This window comes from Ranitomeya variabilis, chromosome 6 (assembly GCF_051348905.1).
Source record: "Ranitomeya variabilis isolate aRanVar5 chromosome 6, aRanVar5.hap1, whole genome shotgun sequence".
Lineage (NCBI taxonomy): Eukaryota > Metazoa > Chordata > Amphibia > Anura > Dendrobatidae > Ranitomeya > Ranitomeya variabilis.
In genome coordinates this window covers 470491660-470517115 of record NC_135237.1, presented here as the reverse complement: position 1 = coordinate 470517115, position 25456 = coordinate 470491660, and the positions used below count along the sequence as shown (strand labels likewise).

Genomic DNA, 25456 nt, shown 5'->3' with positions numbered 1-25456 from the left:
ACCAGAATGATGGAAAGAGAAAAGTATGGGGAAGGCGTGGTACAGCTCATGATCCAAAGCATACCACATCATCTGTAAAACACGGCGGAGGCAGTGTGATGGCTTGGGCATGTGTGGCTGCCAGTGGCACTGGGTCACTAATGTTTATTGATGATGTGACACAGGACAGAAGCAGCCGAATGAATTCTGAGGTATTCAGAGCCATACTGTGTGCTCAGATCCAGCCAAATGCAGCCAAACTGATTGGTCGTCGTTTCATCCTACAGATAGACAATGACCCAAAACATGAAGCCAAAGCAACCCAGGAGTTAATTAAATCAAAGAAGTGGAATATTCTTGAATGGCCAAGTCAGTCACCTGATCTCAACCAAATTGAGCATGCATTTCACTTGTTAAAGACTAAACTTCAGACAGAAAGGCCCACAAACAAACAGCAACTGAAAACCACCGCAGTGAAGGCCTGACAGAGCATCAAAAAGGAGGAAACACAGCGTCTGGTGATGTCCATGAGTTCAAGACTTCAGGCAGTCATTGCCAGCCAAGGGTTTTCAACCAAGTACTAGAAATGAACATTTTATTTAAAATTATTGAATCTGTCCAATTACTTTTGGTCCTTTTAAAAACAGGGTGGCACATGTTAAGGAGCTGAAACTCTTAAACCCTTCATCCGATTTTAATGTGGATACCCTCAAATGAAAGCTGAAAGTCTGAACTTCAACTGCATCTGAATTGTTTTGTTTAAAATTCATTGTGGTATTGTCTATAACCAAAACTAGAAAAATGTTGTCTCTGTCCAAATATATATGGACCTAACTGTAAATCAAACTTCTGTGAAATCAAACTGTCCACTTAGGAAGCAACACTGTTTGACAATCAATTTCACATGCTGTTGAGAAAATGAAATAGACAACAGATGGAAATTATTGGCAATAATCAAGACACACTTAATAAAGGAGTGGTTCTGCAGGTGGGGACCACAGACCACATCTCAGTACCAATGCTTTCTGGCTGATGTTTTGGTCACTTTTAAATGTTGGTTGTGCTTTCACACTCGTGGTAGCATGAGACGGACTCTACAAACCACACAAGTGGCTCAGGTAGTGCAGCTCATCCAGGATGGCACATCAATGCGAGCTCTGGCAAGAAGGTTTGCTGTGTTTGTCAGCGTAGTGTCCAGAAGCTGGAGGTGCTACCAGGAGACAGGCCAGTACACCAGGAGACGTGGAGGGGCCGTAGGAGGGCAACAACCCAGCAACAGGACCGCTACCTCAGCCTTTGTGCAAGGAGGAACAAGAGGAGCCCTTCAAAATGACCTCCAGCAGGCCACAAATGTGCAGGTGTCTGCACAAACGGTTAGAAACCGACTGCATGAGGATGGTCTGAGTGCCCGACGTCCACAGATGGGGGTTGTGCTCACAGCCCAACACAGTGCAGGATGCTTGTCATTTTCCACAGAACACCAGGATTAGCAAATTCGCCACTGGCGCCCTGTGCTAAGTAAACATATTTCTGCAGGTGCTATTGATATGAAATTCTCACCATATGTCGGTAACAACCCATACAATCCATGCAGGCAAAGAAATCAAAACATAGATGACCATAAACTAAGTAATGTGTAATAATCAGAAATGACACAGGGAAAAAGTATTAAACGCATGAAAAAGGAGAGGATCAAAACGTCATGGAAAGTGATGACAGCTGAAATCTATCAGTAATTAGAAAGCAATGCTGTCATTTAGTGAAAAATAATATCAGCTAGTTCAACTGATAGCCTATAAAAAGGTGTCTCATTACCAAGGTGCCACACAAGAAACATATCATGGTGGGTAAAACAGTGAGCTCTCTCAGTGAAAAAAATTATCAGAAGACTTGTGAAAGAGCCAAGGACCTGTGGAGAGCTATAGAAGGACAAAGACTTGTAATCAGCAGGTACAATTGATTCTAAGAAAACTATAAGTAATGCACTCAACCTCCATGGCCTGTATGTGCGCTCATCACATAAGTCTCCATTGGCAAACTTCATATAATTGAAGGAAGGATGAATGTACAAATGTACCAAGACATTGTTGATAAAATCTGCTGCCATCTACCAGGATGATGTAGATGAAACAAAGGTGGACATTTCAGCAAGAGAATGATCCCAAACACACAGCTAAAGAAACTCTCAGTGTGTTTCAGAGAAAGGATATAAAGCTGCTGGAATGGCCCAGCCAGTCACCTGACCTGAATCCAAAAGAAAATTTATGGAAGAAACTAAAGTTCAGAGTTCATAGGAGCCCACGGGACCTTCAGGATGTGAAGAGTGTTTGTGTGAAACAATGGGCTAATATCACACCTGAGCAATACATGCGACTAGTATCTCCACACAGGAGGTGTCTTGAAGAGGTCGTCCCCAACAAAGACTTTTGTACGAAGCATTAATTACATTTCAGTACTTTTTCCCTGTGTCATTTCTCATTATTACATATAACTTAATTTATGGATCTATGGTTGGATTTCTTTGCCTGTGTGTTGGATGGGTTGTTACCGACACCTGGCGAGAATTTCATGTCAATAGCACCTTTAGAAATATATTTACTTAGAAAATTGGTGATGTGTTCAATACTTATTTCACCCATTGTATATTAGGAAGTGATTTTATTGTTTGACCTTAAACCATATGATGTTAAATGTTAAATGTTAAAATTCACTTTTATTCTAGGAAATTATTTTCAGTGTTTTGGCACCATATGTAATGATGTCTGTGGAGGAGAAAGGTGGCAGTATGCTTTACTAAAGAGATGAAGCATTAGTGGTGTATTAGGAACAATTTGATGTCCAAATTATTATTGCCTCTAATTTCTTAGGGAATAATTGCAACTTAAGGGAAACAAAATAGATTTTATTTGTGTAAGAACATTTTGCACTATTGTTATAAAACCAATGTGATAATGAAGGAAGCGTTAATAACCATACCTGAACCTCAGCCTGGTATTCCCCAATCAGGGAGAGAGTTCTTATTGCAGCATCACACACCTACAATACAGAGAATATAACCAGAGCAATGCATGCCACATAAGGGACAATACAAAGCATCTGAAGGTTTTTGGATTTGTAAAACATACCGACTGGAAGATCTTAGCAGCTTTCACCGGCTCATGTAATATATAGTTTCCAAGAGTAGCATTCAGCTCAGTGATATCCATGGGGTTCACAGAGATTACAAATCGGTAGACGGCGTAACTCTGACCTGACTCTGCAGAGAAACAAGTCTGAGATCAAGCAGTTTAGCAAGTAACAAGAAAAAGGTTTGTCAATTTTCTTCTAATGTATTAATCCAGAACAGGAAACTACAAGTCTGCCTTACCAGCGGTGTGCTAGATGAAGGGGGCCCCATAGAAAAGATGGAAAAGGCTACTTTTAGGTTCCGCCCGAGACCACTACAAACCTAATCACTCCGAATGGCAGAACATTGCTTTGTTTTGCTAACGTAGCAGCACTTATAGAGACCATTAGCTTCTGCTATCCATTAAAATTGGGGCAAGACCAGGACAAAATATGCTACCTCTCCTAAATGGCCTTACAGCATGAGCATGGGCTTCCTCTGTATATTGGCTCATAAGCCCAACTCAACTTTCCTGTAAAAGTTTGAACTTTGTCACAATACCTTGTCACTGGTAAAGTGCCGAAGGGGAGATATGTTTCACTACGCCTAATGGCGTCAGTGATATAAAACCCAGAGATTTTCCTCCAGCACACCAAGTATTGTGAGGGTTAAGGTACCGTTACACTAAACGACTTACCAACGATCACGACCAGCGATACGTCCTGGCCGTGATCGTTGGTAAGTCGTTGTGTGGTCGCTGGGGAGCTGTCACACAGACAGCTCTCTCCAGCGACCAACGATCAGGGGAACGACTTCGGCATTGTTGAAACTGTCTTCAACGATGCCGAAGTCCCCCTGCAGCACCCGGGTAACCAGGTCCAGAACTTTATTTCGTCGTCAGATCACCCGCTGTCATCGCTGGATCGTCGTGTGTGACGCCGATCCAGCGATGTGTTCACTTGTAACCAGGGTAAACATCGGGTTACTAAGTGCAGGGCCGCGCTTAGTAACCCGATATTTACCCTGGTTACCATTGTAAAAGTTAAAAAAACACTACATACTCACCTTCTGATGTAGCTCCGACCAGCGATATCACAGCGAGATCCAGATCGCTGCTGCGTGTCAAACACAACGAGATCGCTATCCAGGACGCTGCAACGTCACGGATCGTCGTCGTTCTCGCTGCAAAGTCGCTTAGTGTGAAGGTACCTTTAAGCTAGGTTGCATGATGGGCTGGCTTTTATTTGGACATCCTTAGAGTTGGTGGGAGGATGTCCATCCTTATCTCCACCAGCAGAGCCAGCACAGCCTGTGCTGACAGGAACTGTGTGGTGTCACAGTCATGTCATCAGTCACATGGGCGAGGAGTCACATGGTCTGGGGCTTAAGTAGCTGACTTCCAAAGGCAGCAGTGTTCCGGTGTTCAGTGTCTGGAGAGGAAGCCCTCCAGGAAAGTGTTTGTGCTCGTGTTAAAGGACCTGTACCGTGGACATTGCTATCCTTGAGTGGACTGATCCCCGCTAGGAGAAGGACTGTCTTTTGTTTTGCCCAGAGGGCCGTGTTTATTTTTCCCAGTTTGGTTTATGCTGCCTTTAATAAACCAAGTTACAACAGGTACACGGCAATCTACCAGATGGGAGAAGAGGTGCTCAAGTAGGGTATCCAGCCCATCTTGTACAGTATCAAATAAACTTGGCACTCAGAGGATAGTATCTTGTGAGAATAAAGTTCTTTTTATTGTGCATTCATTGTAGTTGTTAAACATTTTCGGTCCTATTAGGGACTTTCATCAGAACTGAATGCTGTAGAGGAGGAACCCATAGTAGGCTAGCGCGTAGTGTGTGCGAGCTGCGTTGATATGTCTACAATTGCTTATTTTCAGATTACCGGTAATTGTAAAGGAATCATCCTATCAAAAACTGGAGACCTCAATTAAAAATAGCAGACAAACCTTTATTATACACAATAAACATTCTAAACAAAAAATTATACGCTAGTACATGATCGGACAACACATGGTACAATACAGTCAACAGTTGCATCTATAATAAAAAAATATTTTTATTATATACGGTAATTATTCTCATGAAAGAAGAAGCAAAAATGCGAAACGCGCATTAGGGGGTTCCTGCACATGGACCATCGGTACTGAACTTGTGGTATGTGATTTTTAAGTTTATATGTGTTTTAAGGGTTGCCCTGCATTATTGTAGCACTTTCCATGCATAACCTTGAACTTTGCAATATACTCTATTTACATGCACTTTATTGTCAGTGTAGCAAGGTTATATATATTGAATCCATGGTGCTCGGCAATCTCCTTAATACACATATAAGGAACTTTAATGAGAATGTAAAAGTGAGATTTACTCTGAATTGTTGATAGGATACCATTCCTTGAACTGCCACCAGAAGGCAGTGTAATAAAACTACGGATAGTTCTGAGTAGATTTTATAAATTACCAGAGGCATATATATTTCTTTCTTCTCTCTTCCATATATTTAAATTTTTAGCAGTCCACTTGGGTAGATATCTTGTAAAATTCCATCTCTATATATGTAAAACGGCTTTCATGAGAATAATTATATAATAAAAATATTTTTTTTTATTATTGATGCCATTTTTGATTGTATTATACCATGTGTTATCCAATCATGTACTACCTTATAATTTTTGTGTTATTTAATTAATGTTTATTGTCTATAATAAAGATTTGTCTGCTTTTTTTAATTGATGCCTCCAGTTTTTTGATAGGATGATTTAAGTATTTGGTAGGAGACACGATACCTTTTGCCCAATTATCGGATATTAATTGTAAAGGAAGCGTCAACAGCAAGTTTCGGTATATTTGTGAATTTTTTTTTTAACAGTCATCATCTGCAAGTGTCCTTGGCCTTATAGCATTCTATGCAGTTAAATGTTAATGAGGCCAGGAGGGGGCGCAAAAAAAATAAAAAATCTACTCCCCCCCAGCAGTCCACTGGCATGAACTTCCTTCTCCATCAGCAGAAGCATCTACTGAAGTTGTCTCAGGCTGTGCTGCCCCCTAACTGGTCTGTCTATCTCTCAGCTCTGTCTTAAACGGAGACCATTATATTCATGGACACTTTACCAGGGGTGTAAAGTCTATAGTGGCAGACCACGCAGCCGCTATTGGGCCTGTCAGCCTGAGGGGCCTGGTGCGGAGTCACTCTGCTTGTTGTCCCAATTTCAACAGCATCTATCCTTAGGATGCAGATACCAATGAGTAGGATGGAGCAGCCATTGGCTCCCTGCAGCACCACTCTTCCAGCAGGCACAATTTGGTCATTAGATCGCGTCTCCTGTGTGGACGGAGCCTCAGTCTGCACAGTGCTCTGATTGGAGCAGACATCGGGGGAGTAGCGGACAGTCAGTAGTTTGTATTTTATTTTTTATAGTCAGTGGGTGACGTGATGCCTTGTGGGGGGCGTCATACTATATGTGATCTGTGGGACTGTCAAACAGTATATGAGGGTCCTCATGCTGTGTTGTGAGTTGTGGGGACCCCAATACTGAGATGGGGGCTGCAGAGCCATCATATTCTGTGTGGGGGCCCTAATATTTTGTGGGTGACATTATACTGTCCATCTTCTCCATTCCATCTGCGGTCCAGTCCAATGTTTTCCCCAGACTCAATGACTTGCATGGCCGAGTATGATCCGAATCTCAGATTTTTTTCCTCAGACACTGTCCGAGAAAAAAATCCAAAACGGACACATGCCCTTCTTCATTGAATAACATGGGAACGAGTGTTATCTGTCAAAATGACGTATAGCACTCTTTTAATTTATTACATTTTTTTTTTAGTGAAGATAACTTCCAAGAACCTCACGAAAACCTTGAATTTGAATCCTTCCAAATGAGACCAACATTAGTGACAATAACCCCTCCTGCTCCCTAGACAGACTTATAGTCTGAAATTTTTTTTTCTCTATAGTAGCCTAGTTTACAGGATAAAACCGCCCAGATGAGTGATGCCTGTCACTATCAGGGCTGCGCTGGATCTAGTTATCGCTGGGACCAGTAGCGTAGCTACCAGGGGGAAGAGGGGTCGCCCAGGGCCCCGCTTTCTGAGGGGGCCCACCCGAACCTACGTTACTGTAACATATCTGCGTTCACATCGTGCCGATACAGTTACATTCTACGGCAGAGCAGGGAGAATCGATCTCCCTGCTCTGCTGCCCAGCCGATATGTGGCCCCTGAGCAGGCGGTGGGGGGCCTGCTGCCAGCAGTGGGTCCCCCGCCCGTCATTGGACGTTCAACTGTATTGTCATCTAGCCGATACAGCTGACCGCATTGATGAGAGGAGTGTTATGCGTCTCTCCTATCATCTCACTGTCAGCATCTGACGTCACCGACGCTGACAGTGGGCTCGATGACATCACTACTCGACGTCTGCAGTCTGGAGGTGAGTGGGAGCTCGGAGCAGCAGAGGAGCCAGGAGGAAGAGAGGTATTTATTTTTTTATGAGGCTGCATTATACTATAGAGGCTGCCTATGGGGGTGCATTATATTCAGGGCTGCATTACACTATAGATGCTGCCTATGGGGATGCATTATATTAGGGGCTGCATGATACTATTGAGGCTGCCTGTGGGGGTGCATTATACTATAGTCTGCCTATGGGGGTGTGTTATACTATAGAGGCTGTCTATGGGGGTGCATCATATTAGGGGCTGCATTATACTATAGAGGCTGCCTGTGGGGGTGCATTATACTACAGTCTGCCTATGGGGGTGCGTTATACTATAGAGGCTGTCTATGGGGGTGCATTATATTAGGGGCTGCATTGTAGTATAGAGGCTGTCTATGGGGGTGCATTATATTAGGGGCTGCATTACACCAGAGTCTGCCTATGGGGAGTGCAGTATACTACTGTATATGGAGACCTATAAGGAGTGCATTATACTATATATAGTCTGCCTATGAGGAATGCATTATACAATATAGAGTCTGCCTATAGGGAGTGCACTATACTATATGTAGGCCTATAGGGAGTGAATTATATAATGTAGAGTCTGCCCTATAGTTACATAGTTACATAGTTATTAAGGTTGAAGGAAGACTGTAAATCCATCTAGTTCAACCCATAGCCTAACCTAACATGCCCTAACATGTTGATCCAGAGGAAGGCAAAAAAAAAACATGTGGCAAAGAGTAACTCCACCATGGGGAAAAAAATTCCTTCCCGACTCCACATACGGCAATCAGACTAGTTCCCTGGATCAACGCCTTATCAAGGAATCTAGTGTATATACCCTGTAACATTATACTTTTCCAGAAAGGTATCCAGTCCCCTCTTAAATTTAATTAATGAATCACTCATTACAACATCATACGGCAGAGAGTTCCATAGTCTCACTGCTCTTACAGTAAAGAATCCGCGTCTGTTATTATGCTTAAACCTTCTTTCCTCCAGACGTAGAGGATGCCCCCTTGTCCCTGTCTCAGGTCTATGATTAAAAAGATCATCAGAAAGGTCTTTGTACTGTCCCCTCATATATTTATACATTAAAATAAGATCACCCCTTAGTCTTTGTTTTTCCAAACTAAATAGCCCCAAGTGTAATAACCTATCTTGGTATTGCAGACCCCCCAGTCCTCTAATAACCTTGGTCGCTCTTCTCTGCAACCGCTCCAGTTCAGCTATGTCTTTCTTATACACCGGAGACCAGAACTGTGCACAGTATTCTAAGTGTGGTCGAACTAGTGACTTGTATAGAGGTAAAATTATGTTCTCCTCATGAGCATCTATGCCTCTTTTAATACATCCCATTATTTTATTTGCCTTTGTAGCAGCTGCCTGACACTGGCCACTGAATATGAGTTTGTCATCCACCCATATACCCAGGTCTTTTTCATTGACGGTTTTGCCCAGAGTTTTAGAATTAAGCACATAGTTATACATCTTATTACTTCTACCCAAGTGCATGACCTTACATTTATCCCCATTAAAGCTCATTTGCCATTTATCAGCCCAAGCTTCTAGTTTACATAAATCATCCTGTAATATAAAATTGTCCTCCTCTGTATTGATTACCCTGCAGAGTTTAGTGTCATCTGCAAATATTGAAATTCTACTCTGAATGCCCCCTACAAGGTCATTAATAAATACGTTAAAAAGAAGAGGGCCCAATACTGACCCCTGTGGTACCCCACTGCTAACCGCAACCCAGTCCGAGTGTGCTCCATTAATAACCACCCTTTGTTTCCTATCCCTGAGCCAGCTCTCAACCCACTTACACATATTTTCCCCTATCCCCATTACTCTCATTTTATGTAACAACCTTTTGTGTGGCACCGTATCAAAAGCTTTGGAAAAGTCCATATACACTACGTCCACTGGGTTCCCTTGGTCCAGTTCGGAACTTACCTCTTCATAGAAGCTGATCAAATTAGTCTGACATGAACGGTCCCTAGTAAACCCGTGCTGATACTGGGTCATGAGGTTATTCCTCTTCAGATACTCCAGCATAGCATCACTTAGAATGCCCTCCAGGATTTTACCCACAGTAGAGGTTAAGCTTACTGGCCTATAATTACCGAGTTCAGTTTTTGCCCCTTTTTTGAATATTGGCACCACATTTGCTATACGCCAGTCCTGTGGTACAGACCCTGTTATTATGGAGTCTTTAAAGATTAAAAATAACGGTCTATCAATGACTGTACTTAGTTCCTGCAGTACTCGGGGGTGTATCCCATCCGGGCCCGGAGATTTGTCAATTTTAGTTATTTTTAGACGCCGCTGTACTTCCTGCTGGGTTAAGCAGGTAACATTTAATGGGGAATTTTTATCACTAGTCATTTTGTCTGCCATGGGATTTTCTTTTGTAAATACTGATGAAAAAAAAGTAATTTAGCATATTGGCTTTTTCCTCATCCTCATCCACCATTTCACCCAGACTATCTTTAAGGGGGCCAACACTGTCATTTTTTAGTTTCTTACTATTTATATAGTTAAAGAATATTTTGGGATTATTTTTACTCTCTCTGGCAATGAGTCTCTCTGTCTCAATCTTTGCTGCCTTGATTTGCTTTTTACAGAATTTATTTAATTTTCTGTATTTATTTAATGCCTCCTCACTACCTACTTCCTTTAATTCTCTAAATGCTTTCTTTTTGTCCCTTATTGCGCCCCTTACAGCTCTATTTAGCCATATTGGTTTCCTCCTATTTCTAGTATGTTTATTCCCATACGGTATATACTGTGCACAGGTCCTATCCAGGATGCTAATAAACGTCTCCCATTTTCTTTGTGTATTTTTGTGTCTCAGGATATCGTCCCAGTTAATTGCACCAAGATCCTCTCTCATCCGTTGGAAATTTGCCCTCCTGAAGTTTAGTGTCCTTGTCACCCCCCTACTACACATCTTATTAAAGGATACATGAAAACTTATTATTTTGTGATCACTATTCCCCAAGTGACCCCCAACCCTTATATTTGATATGCGGTCTGGCCTGTTGGTTAATATTAGGTCTAGCAGTGCCCCCCTCCTTGTTGGGTCCTGAACCAGTTGTGAAAGGTAATTGTCTCTCATAGTTGTCAAAAACCGATTACCTTTGCTGGAACTGCAGGTTTCTGTTCCCCAATCTATTTCAGGGTAGTTGAAGTCCCCCATAATAATGACTTCTCCTTGAGTCGCAGCTTCATCTATTTGCTTTACGAGGATATTCTCCATTGCTTCCATTATTTTTGGAGATTTATAACAAATCCCTATCAGTAATTTATTATTTTTTCCCCCTCCCCTTATCTCCACCCACAGGGACTCTACATTTTCATTAAATTCACATATATTATCACGCAGGATGGGTTTTAAGGAAGATTTTACATATAGACACACCCCTCCCCCTCGCTTATCTGTACGGTCATTTCTGAACAGGCTATAGCCCTGCAAGTTAACAGCCCAGTCATGGCTCTCATCCAGCCACGTCTCGGATATCCCCACCATGTCATAATTATGCTCCAACAACATTAGTTCTAATTCATCCATTTTGTTGGCGAGGCTTCTGGCATTAGTATACATGCACTTGATGTTACTCTCTGTACCTCTATTCTTTCTTAAATTACTAACTGTTCTAACCCCACCCCCCATGCCACCGCCACCCCCAACTTCCTTATTTGTGCCCAGGTCTCTATCTGCACTATCTTCCCCACCTATAAAATGAATACCCTCCCCCCCATTCCCTAGTTTAAACACTCCTCCAACCTTCTAACCATTTTCTCCCCCAGCACAGCTGCCCCTTCCCCATTGAGGTGCAGCCCGTCCCTAGCGTAGAGCCTGTAGCCAACTGAGAAGTCGGCCCAGTTCTGCAGGAACCCAAACCCCTCCTTCCTACACCAATTCTTGAGCCACTTATTAACCTCCCTAATCTCCCGTTGCCTCTCTGGCGTGGCACGTGGTACAGGCAGTATTTCGGAAAATACCACGTTGGAGGTCCTTGCTTTCAGCTTGCAGCCTAATTCCCTGAAATCATCTTTAAGGACCTTCCACCTACCTCTAACTTTGTCATTTGTGCCAATGTGCACCATGACCACTGGGTCCTCACCAGCCCCTCCCAGTAATCTGTCCCCCGATCAGCGATGTGTCGGACTCGAGCGCCAGGTAGGCAGCACACCGTCCGACGATCCCTGTCTTTGTGACAGATTGCCCTATCTGTTCCCCTAATAATTGAGTCCCCCACTACCAGCACCTGTCTGGCCTGCCCTGCTCTCCTATTTCCCTCCTTACTGGAACAGTCACTCCTCCGGCTTTCAGAGGTCATGCCTGGCTGCAGCAGTGCTACCCCTGTACTGGCACCCCCCTCATCTGCCAACTTAGCAAACTTATTGGGGTGTGCCAGATCAGGACTAGCCTCCCTGGCACTCTTCCCTCTACCCCGCCTTCTATCTGTCACCCAGCTAACTGCCACACTGTCCTGCAGCTCCATCCTACCATCCCCCTCCTCATCTATCCCATTGAGCGTCTGCTCTGTGAGCAGAAGACTCCTCTCCATATTGGCTATGGATCTCAGTGTTGCCAGCTGCACGTTTAGATCCAGTATCTGGGTTTCCAAATGCACAATGTGCTCACATCTCGCACAGCAGTATGCACCCTCGACCAGCTGGTCAAGGACTGCATACATGTGGCAAGATGTGCACTGGATGGCATTAACAATTGTGGAGCACATTTCCTAATGGGGATTGCACCACACAGAAACGTTAATTAAAAATAAATACAAAGTATTAATTAAAAAAAAAAAAAAAAAACAGAAGCAATTCCTCCCTTGGAAACTCCCTGATTCCAAAGTCACTGAATCACAAGTCACACACTTACCGCCGTTCACACTTACGCTCAGGTCACACTCAGCTCGCTCACACTCGCTGTGCTGAAGATTTATAGATTTTTTTTTTCTCTCCATCTCCCCTCAACAGCAATCCACCTTGCTGTTCAGATGCACTTCCAAAAAGGGGAATGCATTATACTATATAGAGTTTGCCTATGGAAAATGCATTATACAATAAAGAATCTGCCTATGGGGAGTGCATTATACTATATGGAGACCTATGGGGAGTGCATTATACTATATTGAGGACTATCTGGTGTATTATGCAATATGGAGGCTATATCTCGGGGCTATCATACAGTGTGGAGATTACAGTGATGGGCCATCATACAGTGTTGGAGCTATCAAACACTTTGAGGGATATTAAGGGGTCGGTATATATATATACAATGAGGGGGCATTATACTGTGTATAGAGGAGCTGTACGGGGGGAGACTTGGGACATTATTAAATGTAAAGTGCACACTTATTGTTATAGGGAAACTTAGGTTACTGTGACTGTCAAAGGGTCACACATGGCAATATTACTATTTAGGGGACAAAAGGTGGGCACCGTTTTCTAAGGCATTTGCACCCGGCATTATTGAATTCTAGAGGGTTGCTTTAGAATTTAGAGGGCACATAGTACCACACAGCAGATGCAGTAATAGGGACACAAATGGCAGCAGAGACTCAGTATCGGGGTATCAGCAGGATGAGCAGTTTGGGAATAGATTGGGACGTGCTGAAAAAAAATGAGAAGTGAAATGTGTCTTTGTTGTATTCTCTGCAGCCGAATCATGGCTGAAAGAAGTTGTCATGTCTTCGGTCTGGTCACCATCTGTAACTGTGCTGTGATCTCTTATATGTTCTGTAGGACAGGCATCTACCACTGACCATATGGCGGTAATATCCATGTTAGTCTTTATATAGAGATTATCTTCAGTAACAGCACGGTCATCTGCTGAGGTTCTCCTCCACTATTAGGGTGCGTCACTCAGTTGTAATGAAGGTTACCTGGTTAGGGGCCCACTGAGAAGTTTTGCCCTCCCTGAACCAAAACCCTAGCTCCGCCTCTGGCTGGGACTAATGGAAGTAGCGGTAGTAACACTGTTTCCATTGTATGCACAGTACTCAGACTAGAAGGGGATAGTCCCAATTAAGGTATGGAGGTCTTTGTACATCCAGGGGAGCCTGGTGCTAGTTAGGGAACAGCACTGTAACAGAGAAGAGAAAACTAGCTGAGTCAAAAACTTTATAAAAACACATGTAAAAAAAAAAAATGGACTTAAAAATGCAATGAAAACACACCGCGGCATAACGCAGTCCGTTAATGCTGCAATTAAGGCCTATTTCGGACGCATCGCTGGACATGTTCCAACCCCATTACCTTTAGTACATTTGGCACATGCTCACTAAAACCTAAAAATCCGACACTAAAGTTTCAAAGTAAACATAAATAGTGCCCCTTTCCTGCTTCTGTAAGTATTTCAAGGCCTGCTATTTTTGGCAATAAAAACATTTAGGCTATGTGCACACACACAGGATTTTTCGTGTTTTTTTTCACGTTTTTTTCAGCCGTTTTCTGCTAAAAAAAAAAAAAAAGCTTACATTAAGCATCCCATCATTTTAGTGCATTCCGCAATTTTTGTGCACATGCTGCGGTTTTTTTTCCTGCGGTAAAAACTCAGCATGTTCATTAATTTTGGAGATTTTTTGAGTTTTTGCCAGTATTTTATTGCATTGGGAAGCTCTGGATAAAAACGTGAAAAATCCACAAAAAAAATGCACAAAAAAACGAGAGCGGATTTCCTGCAGAAAAAGTCCGGTTTTGATCATGAAAATTCTGCTGACATTCCTGAACGTGTGCACATATTTGTAAATTTCATTAAGGCTTACACCATAAAAAATGCTCAAAAACTTTTAATTTAATATTGTGAGTGAATGTGCCACTAAAATAACAAAAACAAAGTCTAATTTCGCAATGATTTTAAAAGGGTTTTTCCACTAATTGACAACCCTGATGTTTTCTGGATTTGGTAAACTTTCATCTCTCCACCACTTTTAAAACAACAAACCTTGTGTTAGTCACCCTCCCCAGGTCCAGCCCTGAGTCTCCTGTTCCGGTCCCGGTGTGTACAGCACTGACATCACATTGGCAGCCAACCAGTGAGCTTAGCGCTTCTGAGTGATCTGGACAGCCTAATGAGACAGAGCCGTTGAGCTCAGCGGCAGCAATGTTAATATAACGTCAGCGCTGCAGACAGTTAGGGTATGTGCACACGTTGCGGATTCGTGTGCGGATTTTTCAGTGCAGATTTACCGCGTTTTTTGTGCGGTTTTCACATGCGTTTTTACACCTGCGGATTCCAATTATGGAGCAGGTGTAAAACGCTGCGGAATCTGCACAAAGATTTGACATGCTGCCGAAAATAAATCACAGCTTTTCCACTGCGGATTTGGTTTTCCATAGGTTTACATGGTACTGTACAACGCATGGAAAACTGCTGCAAATCTGCAGCGTCAAATCCGCAACGTGTGCACATACCCTTAGGGTATGTGTCCACGTTCAGGATTGCATCAGGATTTAGTCAGGATCTTTCATCAGTATTTGAAAGCCAAAACCAGGAGTGGGTGATAAATGCTTAAGTGGTGCATATGTTTCTATTATACTTTTCCTCTAATTGTTCCACTCCTGGTTTTGGCTTACAAATACTGATGGAAAATCCTGACCAAATCCTGATGCAATCCTGAACGTGGACACATACCCTTAGAGACTCTGGGAGCAGCAGCAGAGACTGTGTACTGGGCCAAGGAATAGTGAATAAAGGCCAGTTTTGTTTTCTTAATAAACTGCAGGGTTTTTCTGAATTCAGGAAACTCGTTTGTTCACTTTTGTGAACAAAAAAAAGGAAAAAAAACCCTTACAAACAATGAATACTCACCACCCGCAGCGGCGCTCTTCTAGTTTTATCAACAACGTAATTGCCTGCAGGTCACATGACATAGCTGTGTCGTGGGACCACTGCAGCTAATCATCTATCGTCTTGTAGAACTGGGTGCAGAACATGTAATGAAAATTTGTGAGCTGCCCTTTTTATTATATTCTACAGGACTATTTTAGGGATAGGTGCTCTTGATATTGGGGTGATTTATCTAGTCTTAGGGTATGTGTCTACGTTCAGGAAACGCTGCGTTTTTGACGCAGCGCTGAGCCGCAGCGTCAAAAACGCAGCGTCCAGATGTTACAGCATAGTGGAGGGGATTTAATGAAATCCCGTCTCCACTGTGCAGGAAAAAACGCATGCGTTTCTCCCGCAAAAACGCACATGTGGTGCTTTTTTTAACCCCTTAAGCCCGTATGACGTACTATCCCGTCGAGGTGGGGTGGGCCTTAATTCCCGGTGACGGGATAGTACGTCATACGCGATCGGCCGCGCTCACGGGGGGAGCGCGGCCGATCGCGGCCGGGTGTCGGCTGCATATCGCAGCTGACATCCAGCACTATGTGCCAGGAGCGGTCACGGACCGCCCCCGGCACATTAACCCCCGGCACACCGCGATCAAACATGATCGCGGTGTACCGGCGGTACAGGGAAGCATCGCGCAGGGAGGGGGCTCCCTGCGGGCTTCCCTGAGACGATCGGTACAAGGTGATGTACTCACCTCGTACCGAACGTCTTCTCCCTGCAGGCCCCGGATCCAAAATGGCCGAGGGGCTGTATCCGGGTCCTGCAGGGAGCACTTCCGGGTCGGAGCAGGCTGCAGATGAAAGCTGCAGCCTGCTCCGATGAAAGTATGATCGCGGATCTGATAGATCTGCGATCTGTGATGTCCCCCCCTGGGACAAAGTAAAAAAGTAAAAAAAAAAATTTCCACATGTGTAAAAAAAAAAATAAAAAAATTCCTAAATAAATAATAATAAAAAAAAAAATATTATTCCCATAAATACATTTCTTTATCTAAAAAAAACAAACAAAAACAATAAAAGTACACATATTTAGTATCGCCGCGTCCGTAACGACCCAACCTATAAAACTGGCCCACTAGTTAACCCCTTCAGTAAACACCGTAAGAAAAAAAAAAAAAAAAACGAGGCAAAAAACAACGCTTTATTACCATACCGCCGAACAAAAAGTGGAATAACACGCGATCAAAAAGACGGATATAAATAACCATGGTACCACTGAAAACTTCATCTTGTCCCGCAAAAAACGAGCCGCCATACAGCATCATCAGCAAAAAAATTAAAAAGTTATAGTCCTCAGAATAAAGCGATGCCAAAATAATTATTTTTTCTATAAAATAGTTTTTATCGTATAAAAGCGTCAAAACATAAAAAAATGATATAAATGAGATATCGCTGTAATCGTACTGACCCGAAGAATAAAACTGCTTTATCAATTTTACCAAACGCGGAACGGTATAAACGCCTCCCCCAAAAGAAATTCATGAATAGCTGGTTTTTGGTCTTTCTGCCTCACAAAAATCGGAATAAAAAGCGATCAAAAACTGTCACGTGTCCGAAAATGTTACCAATAAAAACGTCAACTCGTCCCGCAAAAAACAAGACCTCACATGACTCTGTGGACCAAAATGTGGAAAAATTATAGGTCTCAAAATGTGGAGACGCAAAAACTTTTTTGCTATAAAAAGCGTCTTTTAGTCTGGTTTCACACTTGCGTTTTTATCTGCATGCGTTTTTTAAAAAAACCGCATGTGTGAAAAAATGCATGTAAACGCGGTAAAACGCATGCGTTTTTATAGAAAAACACAAGAAAACAAGAAAAAAACAAAAAACCCTAACCCTACCCCTAACCTGAAATACGTGGCACTGAAATACGTGGCACTGAAATATACGTTTATATACGTATATACGTATATAAGTGCCACGATATTTCAGTGGCCACGTATTTAAGTGCCACGTATTTAAGTGCCACGTATTTCAGTGCCACGTATTTCAGTGCTACGTATTTCAGTGCCACGTATTTCAGTGCCACGTATTTCAGTGCCACGTATTTCAGTGCCACGTATTTCAGTGCCACGTATTTACGTGCCACGTATTTTTCAGTGCCTGAAATACGTGGCACTGAAATTCGTGGCACTGAAATTCGTGGCACTGAAATATCGTGGCACTGAAATATCGTGGCACTGAAATATCGTGGCACTGAAGTATTTACGTGCCACGTATTTTTCAGTGCCTGAAATACGTGGCACTGAAATACGTGGCACTGAAATACGTGGCACTGAAATATCGTGGCACTGAAATACGTGGCACTGAAATACGTGGCACTGAAATACGTGGCACTGAAATACGTGGCTCTTAAATACGTGGCTCTTAAATACGTGGCACTTATGACTGTCAGAAAATGTTCAGTAAACGGTTAGGGGTGAGGTTAGGGGTAGGGTTTCAGGTAGAATTGGGGAGCTTCCACTGTTCAGGCACATCAGGGGCTCTCCAAACGCGACATGGCGTCCAATCTCAATTCCAGCCAATTCTGCGTTGAAAAAGTAAAACAGTGCTCCTTCCCTTCCGAGCTCTCCCGTGCGTCCAAAAAGGGGTTTACCCCAACATATGGGGTATCAGCGTACTAGGGACAAATTGAACAACAACTTCTGGGGTCCAAGTTCTCTTGTTATCCTTGGGAAAATAAAAATTTGGGGGGCTAAAAATCATTTTTGTGGGAAAAAACATATGTTTTATTTTCACGGCTCTGCGTTGTAAACTGTAGTGAAACACTTGGGGGTTCAAAGTTCTCACAACACATCTAGATAAGTTCCTTGGGAGGTCTACTTTCCAATATGGGGTCACTTGTGGGGGGTTTGTACTGTTTGGGTACATCAGGGGCTCTGCAAATGCAACGTGACGCCTGCAGACCAATCCATTTAAGTCTGCATTCCAAATGGCGCTCCTTCCCTTCCGAGCTCTGTCATGCGCCCAAACAGTGGTTCCCCCCCACATAGGGGGTATCAGCGTACTCAGGACAAATTGGACAACAACTTTTAGGGTCCAATTTATCCTGATACCCTTGTGAAAATACAAAACTGGGGGCTAAATTTCATTTTTGTGAAAAAAAAAATAAATAATATTTTCACGGCTCTGCGTTATAAACTGTAGTGAAACACTTGGGGGTTCAAAGTTCTCACAACACATCTAGATAAGTTCCTTGGGGGGTCTAGTTTCCAATATGGGGTCACTTGTGGGGGGTTTGTACTGTTTGGGTACATCAGGGGCTCTGCAAATGCAACGTGATGCCTGCAGACCAATCCATTTAAGTCTGCATTCCAAATGGCGCTCCTTCCCTTCCGAGCTCTGTCATGCGCCCAAACAGTGGTTCCCCCCCACATAGGGGGTATCAGCGTACTCAGGACAAATTGGACAACAACTTTTAGGGTCCAATTTATCCTGATACCCTTGTGAAAATACAAAACTGGGGGCTAAATTTCATTTTTGTGAAAAAAAAAAAATATTATTTTCACGGCTCTGCGTTATAAACTGTAGTGAAACACTTGGGGGTTCAAAGTTCTCACAACACATCTAGATAAGTTCCTTGGGGGGTCTAGTTTCCAATATGGGGTCACTTGTTGGGGGTTTGTACTGTTTGGGTACATCAGGGGCTCTGCAAATGCAACGTGACGCCTGCAGACCAATCCATTTAAGTCTGCATTCCAAATGGCGCTCCTTCACTTCCGAGCTCTGTCATGCGCCCAAACAGTGGTCCCCCCCCACAAATGGGGTATCAGCGTACTCCAGACAAATTGGACAACAACTTTTGGGGTCCAATTTATCCTGATACCCTTGTGAAAATACAAAACTTGGGGGCTAAAAAATCATTTTTGTGAAAAAAAAAAATATTTTTATTTTCACGGCTCTGCGTTATAAACTGTAGTGAAACACTTGGGGGTTCAAAGCTCTCAAAACACATCTAGATAAGTTCCTTAGGGGGTCTACTTTCCAAAATGGTGTCACTTGTGGGGGGTTTTAATGTTTAGGCACATCAGGGGCTCTCCAAACGCAACATGGCATCCCATCTTAATTCCAGTCAATTTTGCATTGAAAAGTAAAATAGCGCTTCTTCCCTTCTGAGCTCTGCTATGCACCCAAACAATGGTTTACACCCACATATTGGGTATCAGCGTACTCAGGACAAATTGTACAACAACTTTTGTGGTCTAATTTCTTCTCTTACCCTTGGGGAAATAAAAAAATGGGGGTGAAAAGATCATTTTTGTGAAAAAATATGATTTTTTATTTTTACGGCTCTGCATTATAAACTTCTGTGAAGCACTTGTTGGGTCAAAGTGCTCAACACACATCTAGATAAGTTCCTTAAGGGGTCTACTTTCCAAAATGGTGTCACTCGTGGGGGGTTTCAATGTTTAGGCACATTAGGGGCTCTCCAAACGCAACATGGCGTCCCATCTCAATTCCAGTCAATTTTGCATTGAAAAGTCAAATGGCGCTCCTTCCCTTCTGAGCTCTGCCCTGCGCCCAAACAATGGTTTACACCCACATATGGGGTATCAGTGTACTCAGGACAAATTGCACAACAATTTTTGGGGTCCAATTTCTTCTCTTACCCTTGGGAAAATAAAAAATTGGGGGTGAAAAGATCATTTTTGTGAAAAAATATGATTTTTTATTTTTACGGCTCTGCATTATAAACTTCTGTAAAGCACTTGTTGGGTCAAAGTGCTCACCACACATCTAGATAAGTTCCTTAGGGGGTCTACTTTCCAAAATGGTGTCACTTGTTAGGGGTTTCAATGTTTAGGCACATCAAGGGCTCTCTAAATGCAACATGGCGTCCCATCTCAATTCCAGTCAATTTTGCATTGAAAAGTCAAATGGCGCTCCTTCCCTTCCGAGCTCTGCCCTGCGCCCAAACAATGGTTTACACCCACATATGGGGTATCAGCGTACTCAGGACAAATTGCACAACAATTTTTGGGGTCCAATTTCTTCTCTCACCCTTGGGAAAATAAAAAATTGGGGGTGAAAAGATCATTTTTGTGAAAAAATATGATTTTTTATTTTTACGGCTTTGCATTATAAACTTCTGTAAAGCACTTGTTGGGTCAAAGTGCTCACCACACATCTAGATAAGTTCCTTAGGGGGTCTACTTTCCAAAATGGTGTCACTTGTTAGGGGTTTCAATGTTTAGGCACATCAGGGGCTCTCCAAATGCAACATGGCGTCCCATCTCAATTCCAGTCAATTTTGCATTGAAAAGTCAAATGGCGCTCCTTTGCTTCCAAGCTCTGCCATGCGCCCAAACTGTGGTTTACCCCCACATATGGGGTATCAGCGTACTCAGGACAAATTGTACAACAACTTTTGGGGTCTATTTTCTCCTGTTACCCTTGGTAAAATAAAACAAATTGGAGCTGAAATAAATTTTGTGTGAAAAAAAGTTAAATGTTCATTTTTATTTAAACATTCCAAAAATTCCTGTGAAACACCTGAAGGGTTAATAAACTTCTTGAAAGTGGTTTTGAGTACCTTGAGGGGTGCAGTTTTTAGAATGGTGTCACACTTGGGTATTTTCTATCATATAGACCCGTCAAAATGACTTCAAATGAGATGTGGTCCCTAAAAAAAAATGGTGTTGTAAAAATGAGAAATTGCTGGTCAACTTTTAACCCTTATAACTCCGTCACAAAAAAAAATTTTGGTTCCAAAATTGTGCTGATGTAAAGTAGACATGTGGAAAATGTTATTTATTAAGTATTTTGTGTGACATATGTCTGTGATTTAAGGGCATAAAAATTCAAAGTTGGAAAATTGCGAAATTTTCCAAATTTTCGCCAAATATTCGTTTTTTTCACAAATAAACGCAAGTTATATCGAACAAATTTTACCACTAACATGAAGTACAATATGTCACGAGAAAACAATGTCAGAATCGCCAAGATCCGTTGAAGCGTTCCAGAGTTATAACCTCATAAAGGGACAGTGGTCAGAATTGTAAAAATTGGCCTGGTCATTAACGTGCAAACCACCCTCGGGGCTTAAGGGGTTAAGAACGCAGCATGTTGCTACAATGAGAAAAAACACGCAGGAACACCGCAGGTGACCTGCCAGTGACCTCAGGTGCATTTTTGGTCAGGATTTTACTTGCATAAAATTGTGACCAAAGCCTGAAGCAAACCTGAACGTGGACGCATACCCTTAAAGGGCGCTTTATGAGGTGAAAGTTGTGCCAAAAATTGAAAGGGCTATGGGCTATGATAAATCCAGTACAATGACCTAGGCAAGGCAGGCATTTTTTCTCTACAACTATATTTTGTGCCATAAACCCTCATTCACACCTCTGTGATTACCCGAACATGAAGAAATGGCGCCAATGTCCCGAGTGTTTTGGATCAGTGTGTTGTCAGTGTACGTCTTGTGTGTCTGGTTTTACCATCAGTCTCAGAGATTTTTACGGATGGATGAATGGCAAAGCTTCTCCTATTCTCTACAACGCTAAATACAAATAGCAGACGGACTGTACGCTGATGGCATCCGTGGGATGTACGTGTGTATCACAGACACACAGACCTGTATTAGCACTTTTCATCAGTGATACCGGAGAAAAACAGTTGTCTCTGTGAATGTAGCATGGACACACGGTGTGTGAAAAACACTTATATGTGAACAACCCCGATGAACTGTAATGGGCACGTTTTGTATCTGGAAAAAACACTGATAGAAAACGTCTGTGACACATAGATGTGTGAATGAGGCCTAAGAACGGCAAATGCCCTAATACATTTTGTGCAGTTGTAAACTGTAATGTGCACTGAGGCAAATGTGTCTAACACACAAATATGGCGCATGTCCTGTATGGCACTTTCTGAACAATTTTCTTTGTTAATCTTCCGTGTTGGTCCTATTTGTTTGAAGAACACTACATAATTATCAAAACCACGCTATAAGTGTATATTAAAAGAGCAAACATTTCTAAATTTTTTTACCGTTATATTTCTTGCAGTCCTCTATAAACTTCTGTAGACCTCGGCTCCTGTCCATGTATACGAGAGCAGCTTCCCTCATATGGTTAAAGACTGGAGCCCAGCTCATGTCAGTCACAGCCCAGTCCTGTCAGAAATATACAGCCCAGACGTGTCAGAAATATACAACCCAGCCCTGTCAGTCACAGCCCAGTCCTGTCAGAAATATACAGCCCAGCCCTGTCAGAAATATACAGCCCAGCCCTGTCAGAAATATACAGCCCAGCCCTGTCAGAAATATACAGCCCAGCCCTGTCAGAAATATACAACCCAGCCCTGTCAGAAATATACAACCCAGCCCTGTCAGAAATATACAACCCAGCCCTGTCAGAAATATACAACCCAGCCCTGTCAGAAATATACAACCCAGCCCTGTCAGAAATATACAACCCAGCCCTGTCAGAAATATACAACCCAGCCCTGTCAGAAATATACAGCCCAGCCCTGTCAGAAATATACAGCCCAGCCCTGTCAGAAATATACAGCCCAGCCCTGTCAGTCACAGCCCAGACCAATCAGAAATATACAGCCCAGACCTATCAGAAATATACAGCCTAGACCTATCAGAAATACTGTATACAGCCCAGACCTGTCAGAAATATACAGCCCAGCCCTGTCAGTCACAGCCCAGACCTGTCAGAAATATACAGGCAGCATCAATAGTAAAAAGAGAGAGAGAGAGCAAGAGAGAATTTCCATGACTGGAAATTCTTCCGCGCATGCCTAGTTTCAAAAGACGGCATCCGTTGCTGGATTCCTGCTTTTGTCAGCGACGGATCGTGCGTCCATAGGCTCCCATTATAGCCAATGACGGACGCTGAGCGATTTTCCAACGTACACAAAAAAAGTTTCTATGTGCGTTGTATCAGCCCGACGGACAGCAATTTTACGACGGATCCAGTGCACGAGGGATGAAACGGAAGGCCATCCGTCACAATCCGTCGCTAATACAAGTCTATGAGAAAAAAAACGGATCCAGCAGAAACATTTGCTAGATCCGCTTTTTCACAAAACGACGCATTGTGACAGAAAAAAAAAGACGGAGGTGTGAAAGAGGCCTTAGACGTCCAATTTTCAGGCAACCAGTCAATCATATTTTTCATGAATAGAACATATACCTGTTATATTCTAAAGGCCTGTTCACATGTGGACAGTGCTGGAAAATAACCAAAAAACAATTAAGATACAGCATGGTAACACAAGCCCCACTTTCCATGGTAAAATAAAAACAAAGACACAGGAATTAATTTGGAATAAAAATTGGCCGTGGCATTTATTTTTGGGTAACAAATAAGAATTTAATAAATTATAATCATCAAATCTTTATAATACTTTCCATGAACTGAATAACAATCACCATGAACCGTCCAAATCCACCCGAATCCGGGCGATTTTCCCACAAAATAAACGACACGACAAAGGGGTTAACACAGCAAATGGGAGGGAGGGTGGGATATTCAAATCTTCCTGAGGTCGACTGATGACAAGGACCCAAAACAGCTGCTTTTATACACAAAAATTCTTCCCGCTCAGTACCAGGTGGCCAATCAAAATACACAAAAAAAACGGGAAGAACACAGAGGAAGATCTAGAAAAAAACAGTTATAACCTGCTCGTGCACTGCACAGCTTACGTGTTGAATTCATTAACCCTTTCGCTGAATTACAAGAATGCATACTGATTCTACTAGCATATCCAATGTTATGGGCCTGTGTTAACATGCGACCCCCCTAAGATTAACTAAGGGGAGGGCGTTCATTAGCCAAAAGTGTTGGCACCCTTGAAGTTGTTTGAGAAAAGGACATATCTCCCAGGAAATTATTGCACTTACATGTATTGTTACACACATATATTTCCTTTGTGTGTATTGAAACAGCACAAAAAAAGAGAAGAAAAAGACAAATTGGACATAATTCCACCCCCCCGACCAAATTGTTGGCACCCTCAACTTAATATTTGGTTGCACACCCTTTGGAATAAATAACTGCAATCAATCGCTTCCTATAACCATCAACAAGCTTCTTACACATCTCAACTGTAATTTTGGACCACTCTTCTTTTGCAAAGTGCTCCAATTCTCTCATATTTCGAGGGTGCCTTCTCCCAACAGCCATTTTAAGATCTCTCCACAGGTGTTCAGTGGGAGTTAGATCTGGACTCATTGCTCGCACTTGGTTTCCATCCATTTTTGGGGTCATTTTCCTGCTGCAAGACCCAAGACCTATGACACAAAAACAGCTTTCTGACACTGGGCACCACATTGCAACCAAAAACCTTTGTTAATGTTCAGATTTCATGATGCCTTGCACAGTCAGGTCTCCTGCCGTAGCGTTTCATTTAATTTAATCCTAATGTTGACAGATAGGTAGCGCCGACACTGAAACACCCTGAGCCTGCAGGACAGCTTGAATTTCTTTGAAACTTGATTGGGGCTGCTTATCCACCATCCGGACTATCGTATATGGCAACCTTTCATACATTTTTGCAAAAAGTAAAAAAACTGAAAAAAAACGCACCAAACTGTTCACTGCAGTCTGAATCAGTCCTTAGTATAAAGCATACCACCTGATAATGAGCTAGGTGGTGCATGAAAAGTGTGTTGAAGACCAAGTGCATTCAGTATTGAGAAAAGGAAACCGCACTCACCATTGCTTCTTAAAAAAGGTTTATGTCCTTTATTCCATGTGGCGGGACAATCCTTTAACAAGCAGGGAAGTGAAGGAGGACAACAACCGTTTTGCGCATATCCCAGCACTTCTGCGGGTCCCGCAGAATTAAAGGACATTAACCTTTTTTTAAGAAGCAATGGTGAGTGCGGTTTTCTTTTCTCAATATTGAATGCACTTGGTTTTCATCAATATTTCTCTGCCGTCCACATCCAGGTAGATTAGCTACAGTGTCATGGGTTGTAAACCTCATGATTATGTTGCACACCGTGGACAAAGGAACATCAAGATCACTAGAGATGGACTTATAATCTTGAGATTGTTCTTCAAAATTTTGGTTCTCAAGTCCTCAGACAGTTCTCTTCTCTTTCTGTTCTCCATG

General features: G+C 42.6%; 1 protein-coding gene across 1 annotated transcript in view; it reads right to left on the bottom strand.

Moving 5' to 3' along the window:
- MCMDC2 (minichromosome maintenance domain containing 2) overlaps positions 1-23324 on the bottom strand; it is a 127927-nt gene extending 104603 nt beyond the window's left edge. Inside the window, exons 1-3 of the mRNA XM_077270605.1 lie at positions 22373-23324; positions 3105-3235; positions 2956-3015 (exon numbers count right to left, since the gene is read on the bottom strand). Of these exons, the coding sequence (XP_077126720.1) occupies positions 2956-3015; positions 3105-3235; positions 22373-22478 (297 nt within the window). The 5' untranslated portion in view covers positions 22479-23324. The remainder of the gene's footprint in view (positions 1-2955; positions 3016-3104; positions 3236-22372) is intronic.
- Positions 23325-25456: the final 2132 nt, after the last annotated feature.